Here is a 16,691-nt window from a genome sequence, read left to right as displayed (position 1 = left end):
AGAGATACTACAACAACATAAATAATAAATAGAAATCAGCGGGCACTGGGGTGGCTCAGTTGGTTAATGGACTGACTCTTGATTTTGGCTCAGGTCATGATCTTGGGACTGTGAGATAAAGCCCTGCACTGGGTTCTGCACTGAGCTGGAAATCTGTTTGATATTCTTTCTCTCCATCCACGCCCCCCACCCCTCTCTTCCCTCTCTCTCTCAAATAAATAAATAAAATTTTAAAAAATAAATAAATAGAAATTAGGTTGGAGGGAAGATCATTTCTCCTCAGGAAACCTCCCGTATAATTACTACCACCCCTGCTGTGTTAGAAGCCCTATTTGTATGCTCCCATAGCACCTTATATTTCTCTCAGCATAGCATTTATTTAAAACTTTATTATTACTGTCATTTTAATATAAGTTCTATGATGGTTCTATTACAGTCCTATTACATATCTATCCATGTAATATACCATCCATCTTCATTATGTAGCACAAGAAAGAGAAAATGAATGAATGAATAAATTAAAAATCTTATTTAATCCTTCTAAGACAGCTGGAAAAAGGAAATTATCATTCACCAGCAATGAAGCTTGGATGTCTTTGACTATGAAAGCCATGTTTCTTTCCATGTACCTTGACACATCCCTATTCAAAATGGATATGAGTAAACTAAAACAATACACAAAAGAATGGCCAAGATTTGGGATGCCGGTTAAAGCGTCTGCCCTAGGGCATGATTCTGGAGCCCCGGGATCGAGTCCCACATAGGGCTACCTGCATGGAACCTGCTTTTCCCTCTGCCTGTGTCTCTGCCTCTCTCTCTCTCTCTCTGTGTGTGTCTCTTATGAATAAATGAGTAAAATCTTAAAAAAAAAAAAAAAAAGAAGAAGAATGGCCAAAATTTGATAACAGATCCCAAGGAATGGCTGAGTAAACCAGCAATGTTTGGCCTGAGGAAGATATTATGGAAGAAATTTTAGATGGGCCTGTCTTGTATGTCCTGCTGGAGCTGGACTCCAAGGATATACACATCATAAAAATAAATTTTGTTTTACAGATGTTGCTGAAGGGAAGCCAACCACCACATAGGAGAAACCATAAAGACAGATTTTGATCTTAGTATAAAGAAGTCTCCTATCAATCAAAGTTGCCCAAAAATAGAGATGCCTGAGAGGTAGTGAGTTCCTTGTCATCCGGCTTTTTCAAGCACAGGCCAACTAAGGATAGAGATGGTAGTGGATGTTGTGTTGGAAATGCAGAGGGATTGGATGGCTTTTGGTTCCCTTCAATGCTGAAGTTATGTGATCCAATTCTCAATAAAGAAAAGTCAAAAGGGTCTCCTGTACTTAACAGGGAAAGAAATTTCCTACCAGGAATGTATATATTTTTACCCAAGTTGGAGGAATGCCACAACAGAAAATGGTCATCACAGTTACCTGGATAATCATGTCAATTATCTTCATCCCATTTCCACCATTCTATTTTCTTACACTTTAAGATCTTACTTTGGTTACCCATGTTGCAGAATGGAAAATGTTCTGACTAGCTAGCTAAATTAAATTAAAATTAAATTCATTTAGCATTTGGATTTATCAGGGAAATTAATGAATCCAGCACTTCTGTGGTCAGTTATTGCCTCTCTCAGCCAAATCATGCTGGGACGCATAATAAATGTGTGCTTCTGGTCTGAAGAACTGAGAACCAAACTCTGAATTTTGGTAAGCCACCAGTGTGCCTCCATCCTGTTTAAAGCGGTCATCTAAATGCTACATATGCTAGAAGACAAGTTGGTACTTTGTGTCAGTCTCCACTACTTTTTTTTTTTTTTTTGCCTTTTTAAAAAAGTTTTATTTATTTATTTGAGACAGAGATACAGCAAGAGAGAGCATACGCAAGGGAGAAGGGCAGAGTAAAGGGGAGAAACACAACCCCACGGAGCAGGGTGCCCAAAGAGGAGATGGAATCCAGGACCTGGGACCTTGGCCTGAGCCAAGGTTTCTCCTCATCCACCAATGAGGATGGCCTAGCAATAGCTCATTTTATACTTATTATCCAGTAATTACCATCCAGTCTTCCCTTGGATTCATATATACATTGATCTCACTAATATCTGAGAACCACCACTCAGGCAGTGATACTTATTCTGTGTCCTCCTAGATGTTGCCAAGGCTGTGGTGCCAGATTTTGTCCACCAAAACTCAGTGAATGACTCTCTACCCACTTCTATGATAAGCCTGTCTCATTTTCCCTGAATTAGAAATTCTGCTCTCTTGGTTTTCCTTTTTTTGAAGTGAATACATGTAAGGTAATGAACAGTGTATTTTTTTCGGTTAAGGACCATTTTGGTGGAGTGTTGGAAGGGGAGGATGTTAACTGTGCAGTAGGGGACATTACTCAGAAGCACTTTTCTGCCTTGAATTCTGAATTTGGAATTGCTGCTTCAATCAACTAGAGATATCTATCCCCCCAGGAAAAGCTCATGCTTTCTCCATGGGTGCAATCTGTGCTTTCTTTGGGGGCCTTTGACACTACTATTGTTGCTCATTTGGTGTTCAATACTTACCAGAGGAACCAATGACAAAGTACACACATGAACTGACCTCCATATTATCCTCTTTTATGTAACTGCAGGCCATCTCAGAAAGTACTGAAACTGGTATGTATTCTGGAATCAGTGTCTTGCTTAGGAAAAACTATATATAGTAAGGCATATGGGGCAACCTTGCTGTCCTCAGTCTGGAGAGTCACCCAGATTCCATGTTCCTGAGGCTTGGGAGTGTGAGATAGGCAGCTTTTTTCCCAGGTGAGAAAATAGGTCCATGTTACTACACTCCTAGGAAGTCAATGTACTCTCTGTGCAAGGAGTGAGTATGAGTGCAACAGGCTTGGAGGAGGTGACTTGTTGACTCTGTGCAGTGTGTGAGAGTGTGACTGTGTGTGTGTGTCTGTGTGTGAGAAAGAAACAGAGGGAAAGCGAGACAGAGAGAGGATGGAGATAGATAGAGAAACAGAGAAATAAGAGAAAATGAGAGACACAGCGTGAGGTAGACCCCCCCAGCAGATATGTCTCAATGACACCAAAAGACGGACTCAGTCAACATTCTCAAAAGAACAAAAAACCAAAACCTCCTCACGCAGTACATTTTAGAGTCCTAAGACCATGGGTGGTCAACAGTGCAGATGCTTGGTAACCAAGAGTCTCCATATTATCTAGGCCTCCATTCATAATAAGCAACAGTTCCAAAATTAATATTTAGTGTGGGGGTAGCTAAAACTTCCAGTTCATTGCGAAACAGAAGTGGTGAAAGCAGGCATCTTTGTCTTGTTCTTGATCTTAAGGGAAAGCTTTCAATCCTTTTTTTTTTTTTTTTTAAGCTTTCAATCCATCATTGAGTATGATTCTGTAAGCCTTGGGGGCCTTGAATCTGTCCACTCTGTACCCTCGTTTGTACTTCTTGCACCCTCTAGCCACTTGCTTGGACCACCACAACCACCTTCTAAAGTGAGTTTCCAGGAACCCTGAGTGGCTCAGTGGATGAACCTCTGCCTTCAGATCAGTACGTGATCCCAGGTCCTGGGATTGAGTCCCGCATCGGGCTTCCTGCAGGGAGCCAGTCTCCACTACTTTTAGTTTATAACATTAATAATAATAGCAATAGTGGTATGATTGAGCACGTATGTAACAAAGAGAACTATTAAGCAATTAAGCTGGTTTTAACTTGAGTTTTATTATTTCTCCTGTAGAAGCATCAAGAAGGAATAAAAAGTAACACTCACCCCCAAGTTAACCAAGACTTTAGGTTCCTAGAGGTCAGAGTCTAGGCTCTGAGCCTTCACGAGCTACCCAGTGAGTTATCAAGACACTTTATGTAAGAAATGTGCAGTTGGGTTCTTAATTTTGTCTATGAGTTGAAAGGAAATTGGAACTGTGTATATTTCCAAGGATTTGGAAAAAGAACAAGAACTTGTTTTACCTTCGGGATAGAGAACTGAGCCTGCTCAGACCAGCCCCTCTTTGACGGCAAAACCTTGAAAGGAGTCGCTGCCAGGTAACTGATACAGGCTACATACTAAGGCTTAGAAGCCCACAGGGATAAGCCCTGAATTTCTCCAGGAGAAACAGAGCTACAACAGAGCCAGCCTCCAGGGAAGGACCCCTGGGCACAGAGCTGAACAAGGAGACCTCTGGCTTGAGGCGTCAGCCAGGACACCAGTACCCCAACAGTGGCATCGTGTGGACATAAGAAGCAATAGCAGCAGAGACATTGAAGGTCTGAGAGACAAGGAGATGGTATGAACTTCCTGGTATAACTGTACAATCTAAGGAAGGAGAGGAGCCCTAAAGTGATTTTTTAAAAGATTTTATTTATTCATGAGAGACATACAGAGAGAGAGAGAAGCAGAGACACAGGCAGAGGGAGAAGCAGGCTCCATGCAGGGAGCCTGACGTGGGACTCGATCCTGGGTGTCCAGGATCACACCCTGGACCGAAGGTGGTGCTAAACCGCTGAGCCACCAGGGCTGCCCTAAAGTGATTGATAATAGAATTCCTGCCAATCATGGGCAGTGGGGGCTTAGATTCTTCTAGTTGAATCCATTAAAAAAAATTTTTTTTTAATTTAAAAAAATTAAGTCAACTATGGAATTCTCCCATTTTCTTTTTTTTAAAAAACATTTTTATTCATCTATTTGAGAGAGAGAGAGCACGTAAGCGGAGGGCGGGGGGAAGGCCAGAGGGAGAGGGAGAAATAGACTCCTGGCTGAGTGCAGAGCCCTACACTGGGTGGATCCCAGGACCCCAAGATCATGACCTATCTGCTCCCATTTTAAATCCCCTCATCTAAAGTACTCCCCTGCCCCACCACCATCTGTATCCTTACTCCTTTCTTTCCTTCAGAGCCCATTACCAGAAAGCCCTTCTAGTTCATATGTTTGCTTGTTTTTATCTGTCTCATAAGTATACTTATTTATTCCTGGTCTTCCCCTACATAATCCACAAAGGCAGGGATCTTGTCTTCCTTATGTGCCACTGTATCCCCAGCTCTTTTTTTTTTTTTTTTTAAGATTTTATTTATTCATGAGAGACAGAGAGAAAGAGAGAGGCAAAGACATAAGCAGGCTCCATGCAGGAAGCCCGATGTGGGACTCAATCCCAGGACTCCAGGACCACACCCCAGGCCGAAGGCAGGCGCCAGAGCGCTGAGCCACCCAGGGATCACCTCCACAGCTCTTAAAACAGTGCCTGGCAAAAACACCAAGTTCAGTAAATTTTTTTTTTTTTTTTTAGTTCATGAGAGACACAGAGAGGCAGAGCCACAGGCAGAAGGAGAAGCAGGCTCCTCGCAGGAAACCCAATGCAGGACTTGATCCTGGGACTCCAGGATCATGCCCTGAGCCGAAGGCAGACGCTCAACCGCTGAACCACCCAGGCGTCCCTAAATTCAGTAAATATCTGTTGAATAATTGGATGAAATGAATTATGCCCTTGAAACAAACTCTGCTCCAGGCACTGTGCTAGACATTTATGTAACTTAATCATCACAACTGCCCAATTAATAGGGGCTATCATTATCCCATGTAATAGATGAACAGAGAAATCAAACTAGAACTACTGAACTCTCCTGCCACTTACCATTCCTGTTTTCCATCTCACTATTTACCTTTCCCAAGAACACTGCCTTAAATATCCCCCACTTCTCCTTCAGGTTAGGTTGTGTCCCTTCTGTCTTTCCTCTGAAAATAACATATGTATAACAATCACTACATTTACATCATTCATGTTTGAATCTCCCTAAACTCTGAAGTCCTTGAAGGCTTCAGGATTGTCATTTTGGTGTTCACAAGAGTCCAGATAGAGCCTGGAATACATTAGGTACTCAAAAATGTTTTTGTATGACAATAACTGGATGAATGGGCTGACGACCATGCTCCCAGCCCTAGTGAATTCCCTCACACTTCTCACTTCTTCTGTGATGCTCTTGCTTCATGAGGGCCTACTGTGGGCCAGGCATGGTATGTGGTATGGGAAATACAGAAATTAAAAGAACAATCCCTACAGCAGAAGAGCCACCGTCTAGTGGAATTGAGTGGGGGGAGTAACTACAAACACAACCAGCACAGTTAGTACAGAGGTGTACAGGTGGTGCTTTGGGAGCAAGGAAGAGAAGCAGCTGGCCCTGAAACAGGGGTCCCTTGCTGAGTTTTGCAGGAGTAGAGATTAGAAGGACAGCACATAGCTCAGTGTGATTCAATAGAATGACTGGAAGTGGTGCAAGCAGCGAGGCTACAAAAATAGGTGGAAACCAGATCAAGAAAGGTTATAAAGATGTTGAAAGAATAATCAAGAACTCAAGACTTTATTCCAAAGGTGATGGACAGGCCTGAATCAGGAGGATGATGGAATCAGATCAGCAGTTCAAATAACAGGGAAGTGAAAGATAAGGCCTCAAGTAGAGCAGTGGTCATGGGTCTTTAAAAAGTAGTCAGACTGCAGAGGTCAGAGCAATAGGATAACTGTTTCTGAGTGGGAGTGGGGGAGAAAGGGAGCAGCCAAGGAGGACTTCCAGGTTTCTGTGTGGATGATGGTGCCATTCCTTGGTAAACAAAACAAAACAAAACAAAACAAAACAAGAGGAGGAGCAATTTTTAATGATACACCGTAAGTGCTCAATAAATATCTGTAAAATTGAAATTGGACTTAATTAAAAAGGTAGATTGCTTGCTTCGGACAGATTGAGTTGAAGTACATTTCAACTGCAGCTCAGGACAGTGATTTTAGGGTGTGTGTGATTGGTGGGAAATACCTGCAATAAATGTTCACAGAATATCCAGAATGAGAAGAGGGCTGAGAACAAAAGAAAATCCAACTTTTATGAGGTGTAAGAGGAAAGAGAAACTAAGAGGAAAATCACTTGTTGACATTTATTGAGCACCTACGGCAAGAGACTATACTGGTGGTTCTCCACTAGTACTCAAGAAGCAAGAGGCCAACAGATGATTTCTATGTACCACTAACCAGAGACCAAGATTCATTGGGAACCTGAGAAATGACACAATAATCTTTTCGAAATTGAGCCACACTGCAGGTTTCAACATTTATCTTATGCCCCAGGAGTCTTTTCCTCCCACCCCCTTCACATGGGAGTCTGGATTAGGTGACATTACTTTTATTGACGGTGACTGCAAGCAGGTGTGGCAGCTCCTCTTTCAGAGGACACAGGCTGGCCTGAAGGAACTGAGAAAGGCAGGCCAGAGTTGGGCTGTGGATGCAGGATTCACTCCTTATTTGGGCGTGAATGCTGCATTCTGAGAGGGAGATTTATTTTAGGATTAGGCATGGAGTCTGGATTAGGTGACATTACTTTTATTGACGGTGACTGCAAGCAGGTGTGAGTGGTGCTCCTCTTTCAGAGGACACAGGCCAGCCTGAAGGAACTGGGAAAGGCAGGCCAGAGTGGGGCTGTGGATGCAGGATTCACTCCTTATTTGGGCGTGAGTGCTGCATTCTGAGCGGGAGATTTCTTTTGGGATTAGGCATAGATAGGCACAGGATGGGCGGCCAGCACCAGCCATCAGGCTGCACTCTCTATTTGAAGCACTGCGGCTTCTTCGGCAGCCCCAGGTCTCCCAGGATCTTCCTTGGTGTCCTGCGGGGGTTCTGACTCCGGCTGGGGCTCCAGCGCAGGCCCGGCTTCCGCGGGGGGGGCGTCAGCGCTCCGGCCGGGCCCAAGGCGGGGCGGCTTGACCGGCGTGGGTGTCGGCGCTGCCGGGCCTTTGCGGCCGGACAAGGCCCTCCGCAGGCTCTGCACCTTCTGCAACCCGGTGCGCCGCAGCCGCCGGGCCCGGGACTCCACCGGCTCCTCGTCTGAGCTCTCCCCGACTGCGGCCTCCGGCTGCTCTGGGGCGGGCTCCGACTGGTCCGCGGCGCCCAAGGGCTCGGGCCCCTTGTGGAAGGCGCCGGCTGGGATTTCAGCCTCGTCCTGCAAGTGATGGACACAGCTCCGACCCCGGCAGCCCCTGCCCCGCGGCGGGCGGCCTGGCCCCCACCCCTGCATGACACCGGGGGGCCGGCCCCACCCCCGGCCTCCGCGGGCCTAAGAGAAAGGACGGACCGTGGGAAAGTCGGGGGCGGGGGGGGGCGGGGGGAGCTACCGGGCGAGCTGCAGAAGTTGGCAAAGCAGGGGGGGCCTGCTCAGGCAGGGCGGAGGTCGCAGGGGCAAGGACCGGAGGCAGGGCACAGCGCGGGGGGCGCTTCTGCCGCCGTCACTTCCACTCGGGACGGGCTGGGACTTGGAGCAGATTCGGCCGACGTGGCCTGAGCTCGAGCCGGGCGAGGGGCGAGGGCCGGGGGCCGAGGGCCGAGGGCCGGGGGCGGGGCCGGGCCGGGCCGGCGCGGCGGGAAGCGGGTGCGGCTGCGCAGTGCGCGCCTCCGGGAGGGGCCAGGAATGCGGGTGTGGCAGGCGGGCGCGGGCCGGGGGAGGCGGGGGGGGGGGGCCGGGGGGGCCCGGGAGGCGGGGGCCGGAAGTCACTGACCTTGAAGAGCAGAACGTGGAGCTTCCCGCGCGCCACCAGCAGCCCGTGGTTGGCCTCCAGCCGCTGCACCTGGGCGGCGCGGCGCACGGCGCGCTCCTGGGCGGCATCCGCGTGCGAGCCCACGCGCTCCGCCTTGGCCAGCAGCTGCGCCAGCGCGTCGCTCGTCGAGTCGTGGCTGCGGCTCAGCGCGCCCAGGCCGCTCTGGATGCGGCGCACCGAGCCCGCCAGGCCGCCCTGCCTCCGGGCCAGGCCCCCCTGCCGTTCGCGCAGGGCCTCGAGCATGGTGGCCAGCTTCTCCAGCAGCGTCACCACCGTCACGGCGTGCACCGGGCCCCCCGCCGGCGCGGCGGGCCCCGGCCCCGGCCCCGGCTGCAGGGCGCTCTCCCCCATGAGCCCGACCGCCCTGCCCCGCGTGCTGTCCCTGCGGCCGCTGGCTGCGCTCTGGGCCGGGGCCTCCCTTCCCGGCTCCTCCCCAGCTCCAGCCGTGACTCAGGCGGGCGGAGCGGCCCTCCCGGAGGCGGGAAAGAGGGCGGGGGGGGGGGGGGGTCCTTCGGCCGCGCTGCCCCGGTGCCGCCCCGCCCTGGGGGCCTCCGCCCGCCTTGCATCCGCCCCCCCCTCCCTAAACTCTCCCTGGAAGTTTGAGTTCCCCTCCCTCCGCTCCAGTTCCCTGGTGAGCCTCTTTCTGACCGTACTCCCACCATCGCAAAGGCTGAGCCATGGAAAATTCTGCCGTGCACATGGAGTGGGCAGAGAAACTATGTAAGTGCGGCCCAAGGGTAACCCGAAGGGCTTCCAGAGCCTCGGCCTGCGGCCTCCCTCGCCTCCGAGGGCTGTACTTGTGCGCTGGGGCTGGGGGTAGGTAGGCAGAGAGGCTCTGGGGTGCGCCGCCGCTCAGGGACCCAAGACTGTTTAGGCCTAAGGCCTCGCTTGCTGACCACACAGACTGCTCAGTGCGCATTTGCAGGCCGCAGGCGGGGCATCCCCTGGTATTTTCCTAATAGTCCTCGCCAGGGTTTAGCCACAGGCCTCCTAGTATTACTGCCTCTCCAGTTCTTACTGTTGGGTAGCATTACCCTGTTTTCTTTCTTCTAGTTCTCTCACCTTCTTTTCTTCAGCCACACCTAGCTCTTAGACTTTAAGCCTGGAGGGCCGGCAGAACACCTCTTCCTTTGAAACCCTTGAAAGAGTTATTGTAAGTGCTGGTATGTCTTTTTGTTTCCACAGAGGTTGGCTGTGGCTCCTGCCTGATTTTTTTTTTTTTTTTCTAGAAATAGCTGAGAATAACTGCAACGAGTGAGAAAGATTTGAAATTGCTGCTGTAGAGGGGGAAGGAGTGCACATGGAGGGTCCAGTTACTGTGGATCATGAATTTGTAATGTCATCAGTTTGGAAAACCCCTTGTCTTGTCTTTAGCAGTACTTGGTAAACTGATTGTAGGCTCAGGAGTCTAAGCAATCCTTTGATCCTGATCCCTCTCCTCACCCAATCTGTGATGGCCACTTGATAACTGTGGAAGAAACTGTAACTCACTCTGCAAGTTACATGGGAAGGACCCACAGTCTGACACTTAAGTACCTCAGAGGATGGTAGCTATTGCCAGATTTCTGGGGATGCTAAGTTGATGATTGACTTCTACAAACATGAGGCCCTGGAGCCTGAGCCCCCCTAACACAGAAGAAAGACTCCCTTGGGACCCTGTTGGAATCACTGTCTTCCTCTGTATTTGCTCAGAGAGATGCATCAGGATGTGCCAGATAAAATGCTTTCAAACCAAGGTAACAGAAAACCCAATTCAGTTCTTAAAACAAGAAATCCAATCTAAAGGTAATTGTAAAAGACCATAGAGTGATGATAAATTGTGGGTCAGTCACACCATCAAATCTAGTTCTTTATACTGCTCCAACTGTGCAGCTTCATTCCCAGGTGTCAGCTTCATTCCCAAAGTAGGCACAGGTGGCTAAAATACTTTCAGGCCTCATATCAACACACAAGGTCAAGAGGATAAAATGGACCTTTTTTTTTATTATAAACTTATTTTTTATTGCTGTTCAATTTGCCAACATACAGAATAACACCAGTGCTCATCCCATCAGGTGCCCTCCTCAGTGCCCATCACCCAGTCACCCCCACCCCCCACCCACCTCCCCTTCCACCACCCCTAGTTCATTTCCTAGAGTTAGGAGTCTTTCATGTTCTGTCTCCCTTTCTGATATTTCCCACTCATTTTTTCTCCTTTCCCCTTTATTCCCTTTCACTATTTTTTTATATTCTCCAAATGAATGAGACCATATAATGTTTGTCCTTCTCTGATTGACTTCTTTCACTCAGCATAATACCCTCCAGTTCCATCCACATTGAAGCAAATGGTGGGTATTTGTCGTTTCTAATGGCTGAGTAATATTCCATTGTATACATAGACCACATCTTCTTTATCCATTCATCTTTCTTTTTTTTTTTTAATTTTTATTTATTTATGATAGAAAGAGAGAGAGACACAAGCAGAGGGAGAAGCAGGCTCCATGCACCGGGAGCCCGACGTGGGATTCGATCCTGGGTCTCCAGGATCGCGCCCTGGGCCAAAGGCAGGCGCCAAACCGCTGCGCCACCCAGGGATCCCTATCCATTCATCTTTCAATGGACACCGAGGCTCCTTCCACAGTTTGGCTATTGTGGACATTGCTGCTAGAAACATCGGGGTGCAGGTGTCCCGGCGTTTCATTGCATCTGTATCTTTGGGGTAAATCCCCAGCAGTGCAATGGCTGGGTCTTAGAGCAGTTCTATTTTAAACTCTTTGAGGAACCTCCACACAGTTTTCCAGAGTGGCTGCACCAGTTCACATTCCCACCAACAGTGTAAGAGGGTTCCCTTTTCTCCGCATCCTCTCCAACATTTGTGGTTTCTTGCTTTGTTAATTTTCCCCATTCTCACTGGTGTGAGGTGGTATCTCATTGTGGTTTTGATTCATATTTCCCTGATGGCAAGTGATGCGGAGCATTTTCTCATGTGCTTGTTGGCCATGTCTATGTCTTCCTCTGTGAGATTTCTGTTCATGTCTTTTGCCCATTTCGTGATTGGATTGTTTGTTTCTTTGATGTTGAGTTTAAGAAGTTCTTTATAGATCTTGGAAACTAGCCCTTTATCTGATATGTCATTCGCAAATATCTTCTCCCATTCTGTAGGTTGTCTTTGAGTTTTGTTGACTGTATCCTTTGCTGTGCAAAAGCTTCTGATGTTGATGAAGTCCCAATAGTTCATTTTTGCTTTTGTTTCTCTTGCCTTCATGGATGTATCTTGCAAGAAGTTACTGTGGCCGAGTTCAAAAAGGGTGTTGCCTGCGTTCTCCTCTAGGATTTTGATGGAATCTTGTCTCACATTAAGATCTTTCATCCATTTTGAGTTTATCTTTGTGTATGGTGAAAGAGAGTGGTCTAGTTTCATTCTTCTGCATGTGGATGTCCAATTTTCCCAGCACCACTTATTGAAGGGACTGTCTTTTTTTTCCAGTGGATCGTCTTTCCTTCTTTGTCGAATATTAGTTGACCATAAAGTTCAGGGTCCACTTCTGGATTCTCTATTCTGTTCCATTGATCTGTGTCTGTGTTTGTGCCAGTACCACACTGTCTTGATGACCACAGCTTTGTAGTACAACGTGAAATCTGGCATTGTGATGCCTCCAGCTATGGTTTTCTTTTTTAAAATTCCCCTGGCTATTCAGGGTCTTTTCTGATTCCACACAAATCTTAAGATGATTTGTTCCAACTCTCTGAAGAAAGTCCATGGTATTTTGATAGGGATTGCATTAAACATGTAAATTGCCCTGGGTAACATTGCCATTTTCACAATATTAATTCTTCCAATCCATGAGCATGGAATAGTTTCCCATCTCTTTGTGTCTTCCTCAATTTCTTTCAGAAGTGTTCTGTAGTTTTTAGGGTATAGATCCTTTACCTCTAAAAGGGACCATCTTAAAATTTAGGACATTTCCCAGAAGCCCCCCAGAATCCACTTGCCTTCCACTGGGTTACATGACCTTTCCAAAACCAAATTCTTGTGCTCGCTTCGGCAGCACATATACCAGAACCAAATTCTATGGCTAGAAAAGTGTTATGCATTGATAGGCTTTAGCTTCACCCATCTGTGACAAGAGAGCTGATAATTACGTTTTGACAAATTAGAGCCACTTCTTAAGCTTCACCAGAAACATGGATGGTATGGGAGGAAAAGTGGATATCTGTATTAAAAAAAAAAAAATCTCAGTACTGCTAGAATTAGTCAAAATATCTATTAGAGGAAGCGTATGAAAAAAATGACCAGCTTTGAGGAGTAATGCTAAGGGAGTCCAATGCAGTTGGAAGCAAGATGACATGGGTAGGTTCTCTTATAAGAAGAGAACATAAGGAGAATACCATGTAATGATAGAGGCAGAGATTGGAGCTAAGCTGCCAGAAGCCAAGGAATGCCTGAAGCACCAGAAGCTGAAAGAGGCATGGAAAGGTTCTTCCCTAGAAGCTTTAGAGGGAGCATGGCCCAGGAACACCTTGATTTCAGACTTCCAGCCTCCAGAACTCTGAGAGAATAAGTTTCTGTTGTTTTAAGCCATAGTTTGTGGTAATTTACTTTGATAACTCTGGGAAACTAATATATCTATTAATTAATCACCATCATTATCATAGGATCCCTTTACATAGGTTGCCCCCTCAATGACATCACCAGGTAATTCTGTGGAAGTATGAAGTTCTCTGTAGGAAAAATTAATGGAGCTTGAAGACTCCTGGTAGCTCATAAACAATTAAATTAACATTTGCCCAAGTATAATGACTCTTGCAAAAAATAGTGGAATGCTATGGTGATGGAGCCAACACACCCTTTAAAAAACTAAAACAAAGGTATTGCCCACTCTACTTGTCAAAGTTTCCTTTTATACACTGGCCCATCCTCTTCCTAGAATTTCACATACTATGAGGAAAGGCTGGCTTTATTAAAAAAAAAAAAAAAATCCACTACACCTTTCAACAGGGTTAAATCTGTGGAATATGTCTGCCTAACAAAAGATATGCTCACGGATGGCCCTCTGTCTCTGTTCCCTTTACTTTCAATGAGAGGAGGGTAAAGGAAACCTCTGAGAGAATAGACCAGGTTACAGTGCCTTAGGTGGTATAATTTGTAACCTTGTTTTCTTCCTTCTTTTCTCAGTGGTCAGGTGCCCCACTATATGATGTTGCAAAGATCCTCTGAAACAAAAGTGGCAGTACCACTGCAGTTCTTAACAGCACACCTGAGGGGATGAGTATGGGCCATCAGTTCTGGGGACCAGTGACATGAATCCAGCAGACAGGGGTTAAGAAGTAGTGGTACTTAAGCCTGTGGCAGGTAGTGAAGCATATGTAATACCTCCCACCAACAAAGAATAGCTGCAAATGGGGGGTGTTTGGGTTTTAGAGTTGGCATATGCTCCACACTGGGATTCTTACACATTCCATCTCTTGGATTATCCAGAAGGCCACATACTTTGAATAGGGTTCAGAGGAACCTCAGTGACTGGCCTTGGCCAGGTTACAAATCACATTCTGGTCAGCTCTACCTCTTGTGCCCTATACATCAGAAAGAAAGATATGCCTTGAGATCTCTGTGATTTCTGCCTCTCTCACAGATGATTTGGTGGGGAGGGGAGGAAGGAAAGGGAGCAGATCCTAGCAGGAAAAATACAGCAGAAGTATTCTGGGTTTTAGATTAGGGCAATGCTTCCAGCCTTTGAGAATTATCCTATTTTTGAAAAAAAATTGATTGCTAGCTTACTACAAAAGCTAGTGGTGAGATTTCACCAGAGGTTGCAGGGTTGTTTTGCAAATTGGAATGCTCTGTCTCACATAGCAAAACAGACTATAACAGTCTGATTATTAAATGCGGGGGGGCGGGGGGTCCTAAGAAAACATGAGGTATGGCTATATGAGTTAATTGTACAAGAAGCATCCCTGGCCCTGAACCTCACCTTCAGCTGCCCAGACAAACTGGGGCATCCTCCAGGGACTTACTTAACCCTTGAATCAAAAGTAACAATGTGCAACACAAGCAGAACCGTGCATTTAACAGGGAATAAACCCCAGTGGACAGGCACTACCTTCCACCTTTTGTCATAGACATCCTGTCTACGGAAGGGGTAAGGCCATTCCACACAATGACAGAGCTCTGTGTCACTGGTGATTAAGAGAGCTGTAAATTTGGGGCAACAGGAAATAAGAATCTGAATTGACTCCAGAAATCAAAATCACCAAATGGATAGAAGATCCTGGAATGGTACGCTATAACCAAGAGGCCTGAGGATGCCTTTTTATAAAAATCAGGCATACTATTAAATCAAACCACTATCTTTTTATCTCATACTTTTAGTGAGTTGAATACTGTTCCTAAAAAAAGGTATGTCCAAATTCTAACCCCTGATACCTGTGAATGTATCTTATCAGATATAATTATGGTAGTAGCGTCTTATCAGATGTAATTCTGTTAAGGACAATGAGATGAGATCATCCTAGTTTAAAGTGGGTCCTAAATCCAATGAATGGTGCCCATGTAATGGAGAAAACCGAGACACAGAAAAAGGTGATACACAGAGATCAGAGAGTAGCCATGAGACCAGTAATACAGAGGATCACCAGCAGCCTCCAGAAGCTAGGAGAGCAGCATGGAATGGATTCTCCTTCTGAACTTTCAGTGCAGAAGTGCCTGAGTGGCTCAGTCGGTTAAGCACCTGCCTTTGGCTCAGGTCATGATCTCAGGGTCCTTGGATTGAGCCCCTGAATTGGGCTTCCTGCTCAATGAGGAGCCTGCTTCTCCCTCTGCTGCTCCCCCTGCTTGTGGCCTCTTGTTTGGACTCTCAAATAAATAAAATAGTAAAAAACAAACAAACAAACAAACAAACAAAAACCTTCCAATGGTGGGTGGCCCTACCAACACTGACTTGTACTTCTGCCCTCCAGAACTGGAAGTGAATAAATCTCTATTGTTTTAAGCCACTAAATTTATGGCAATTTGTTATGGCAGCCCTAGGAAACCATTACACAGAAAGACACCTACCGAAAGGATTAGGGGGAGAAAAAACTATTTTGACAATGAAGTAAATTAATATTCCATGGATGGACATTTTGGCTGAGGCACATGGGAGCATCATGTACCTGAGATGAGACCAAGGTTGGCAAGAGCCCACAATTTTGGAGCATGTAATTGTCCCTGGAGCTACCAGTCAAGACGTGGGAGCTGAGCTTTTCTTGCAAAAATGCCCTGGGACATTCCAAAAGGCAAAAAGCCTGGAACACTTACTGAATAGACTCTATTGAACCTCCTTCTGTAATCTGAGGAACTCAGTGGACTCTGACATGGAGGGCCTTAGCCTCGCCTGGATTTGAGCTTGCATTCTTGGGCAAATCACCAAGAAGCCACCATCAAAGCCACTGCAGACCTCTACTGTGTGCTAATATGGCATTTCTCAACTACAGCCTCTGATCCAGGACCATATTTTGCCCCCCACATAACAAAGGACAGGGCCAATCATTAGGAAATGGTGTGCCCTACCACTCATAGGGCAGCCCCCTGTACAGAGAGACAGAATAGGGCATGGAAGACAGACTTGACCAGGATGCCATGGGCAGTGACTCCAAACCAGTGGTGACTAACGGGAAATTGTATATAGCTAGAGTCCTGCAGCTACATTCATCTTAGTACAAAGAGCCCCCTGTATATCTCAGGCTGGGCCCAAGGAAGGATAAGTCCTTATGAGCCACCCAGTATCTATCACAACTGGGAAATAATGTGACTTATAAGATTTAACACTACATTAGTTGGATGGTATTTAGTTGTAAGATTTTGTTTGAAAAATAACTCATTTGTTTGGTGTCTTAAAAAAAAGAGATAGTTGCTAATCAATTCAACTAGAGAAGTGGGGGAAGTAAGCTTTACCCTGGCAGAGAAAAGCTTTGGCTCTGTCATCCCATCCCACTCTCAGGCAATTGGCATGGTTTAGCAATACTGCACAACACAAAGTACCGTATTAAATATTTCTTATTCTATTTGAATTCAGTGGATTTTGGAAGCAAAAGAGAAAGCTCTCAGAATCAGACCATATGAATAATCATTCACTAAGCCCGCCAGGTATGGCAGTTGAAAGGCTT

General features: G+C 46.3%; 1 protein-coding gene across 1 annotated transcript; it reads right to left on the bottom strand.

Moving 5' to 3' along the window:
* Nucleotides 1–7,140: 7,140 nt before the first annotated feature.
* CAVIN3 (caveolae associated protein 3) lies at nt 7,141–9,000 on the bottom strand. Its single transcript, XM_072725764.1, has 2 exons — nt 8,529–9,000; nt 7,141–7,975 (listed from the first exon to the last, which is right to left on the bottom strand). The coding sequence occupies exons 1-2, from the start codon at nt 8,916–8,918 to the stop codon at nt 7,568–7,570; spliced, it is 798 nt and encodes a 265-aa protein (XP_072581865.1). The 5' UTR covers nt 8,919–9,000; the 3' UTR covers nt 7,141–7,567.
* Nucleotides 9,001–16,691: the final 7,691 nt, after the last annotated feature.

This window comes from Vulpes vulpes, chromosome 11, assembly GCF_048418805.1.
Source record: "Vulpes vulpes isolate BD-2025 chromosome 11, VulVul3, whole genome shotgun sequence".
NCBI lineage: Eukaryota > Metazoa > Chordata > Mammalia > Carnivora > Canidae > Vulpes > Vulpes vulpes.
This window is presented reverse-complemented; position numbering and strand designations above follow the sequence as displayed.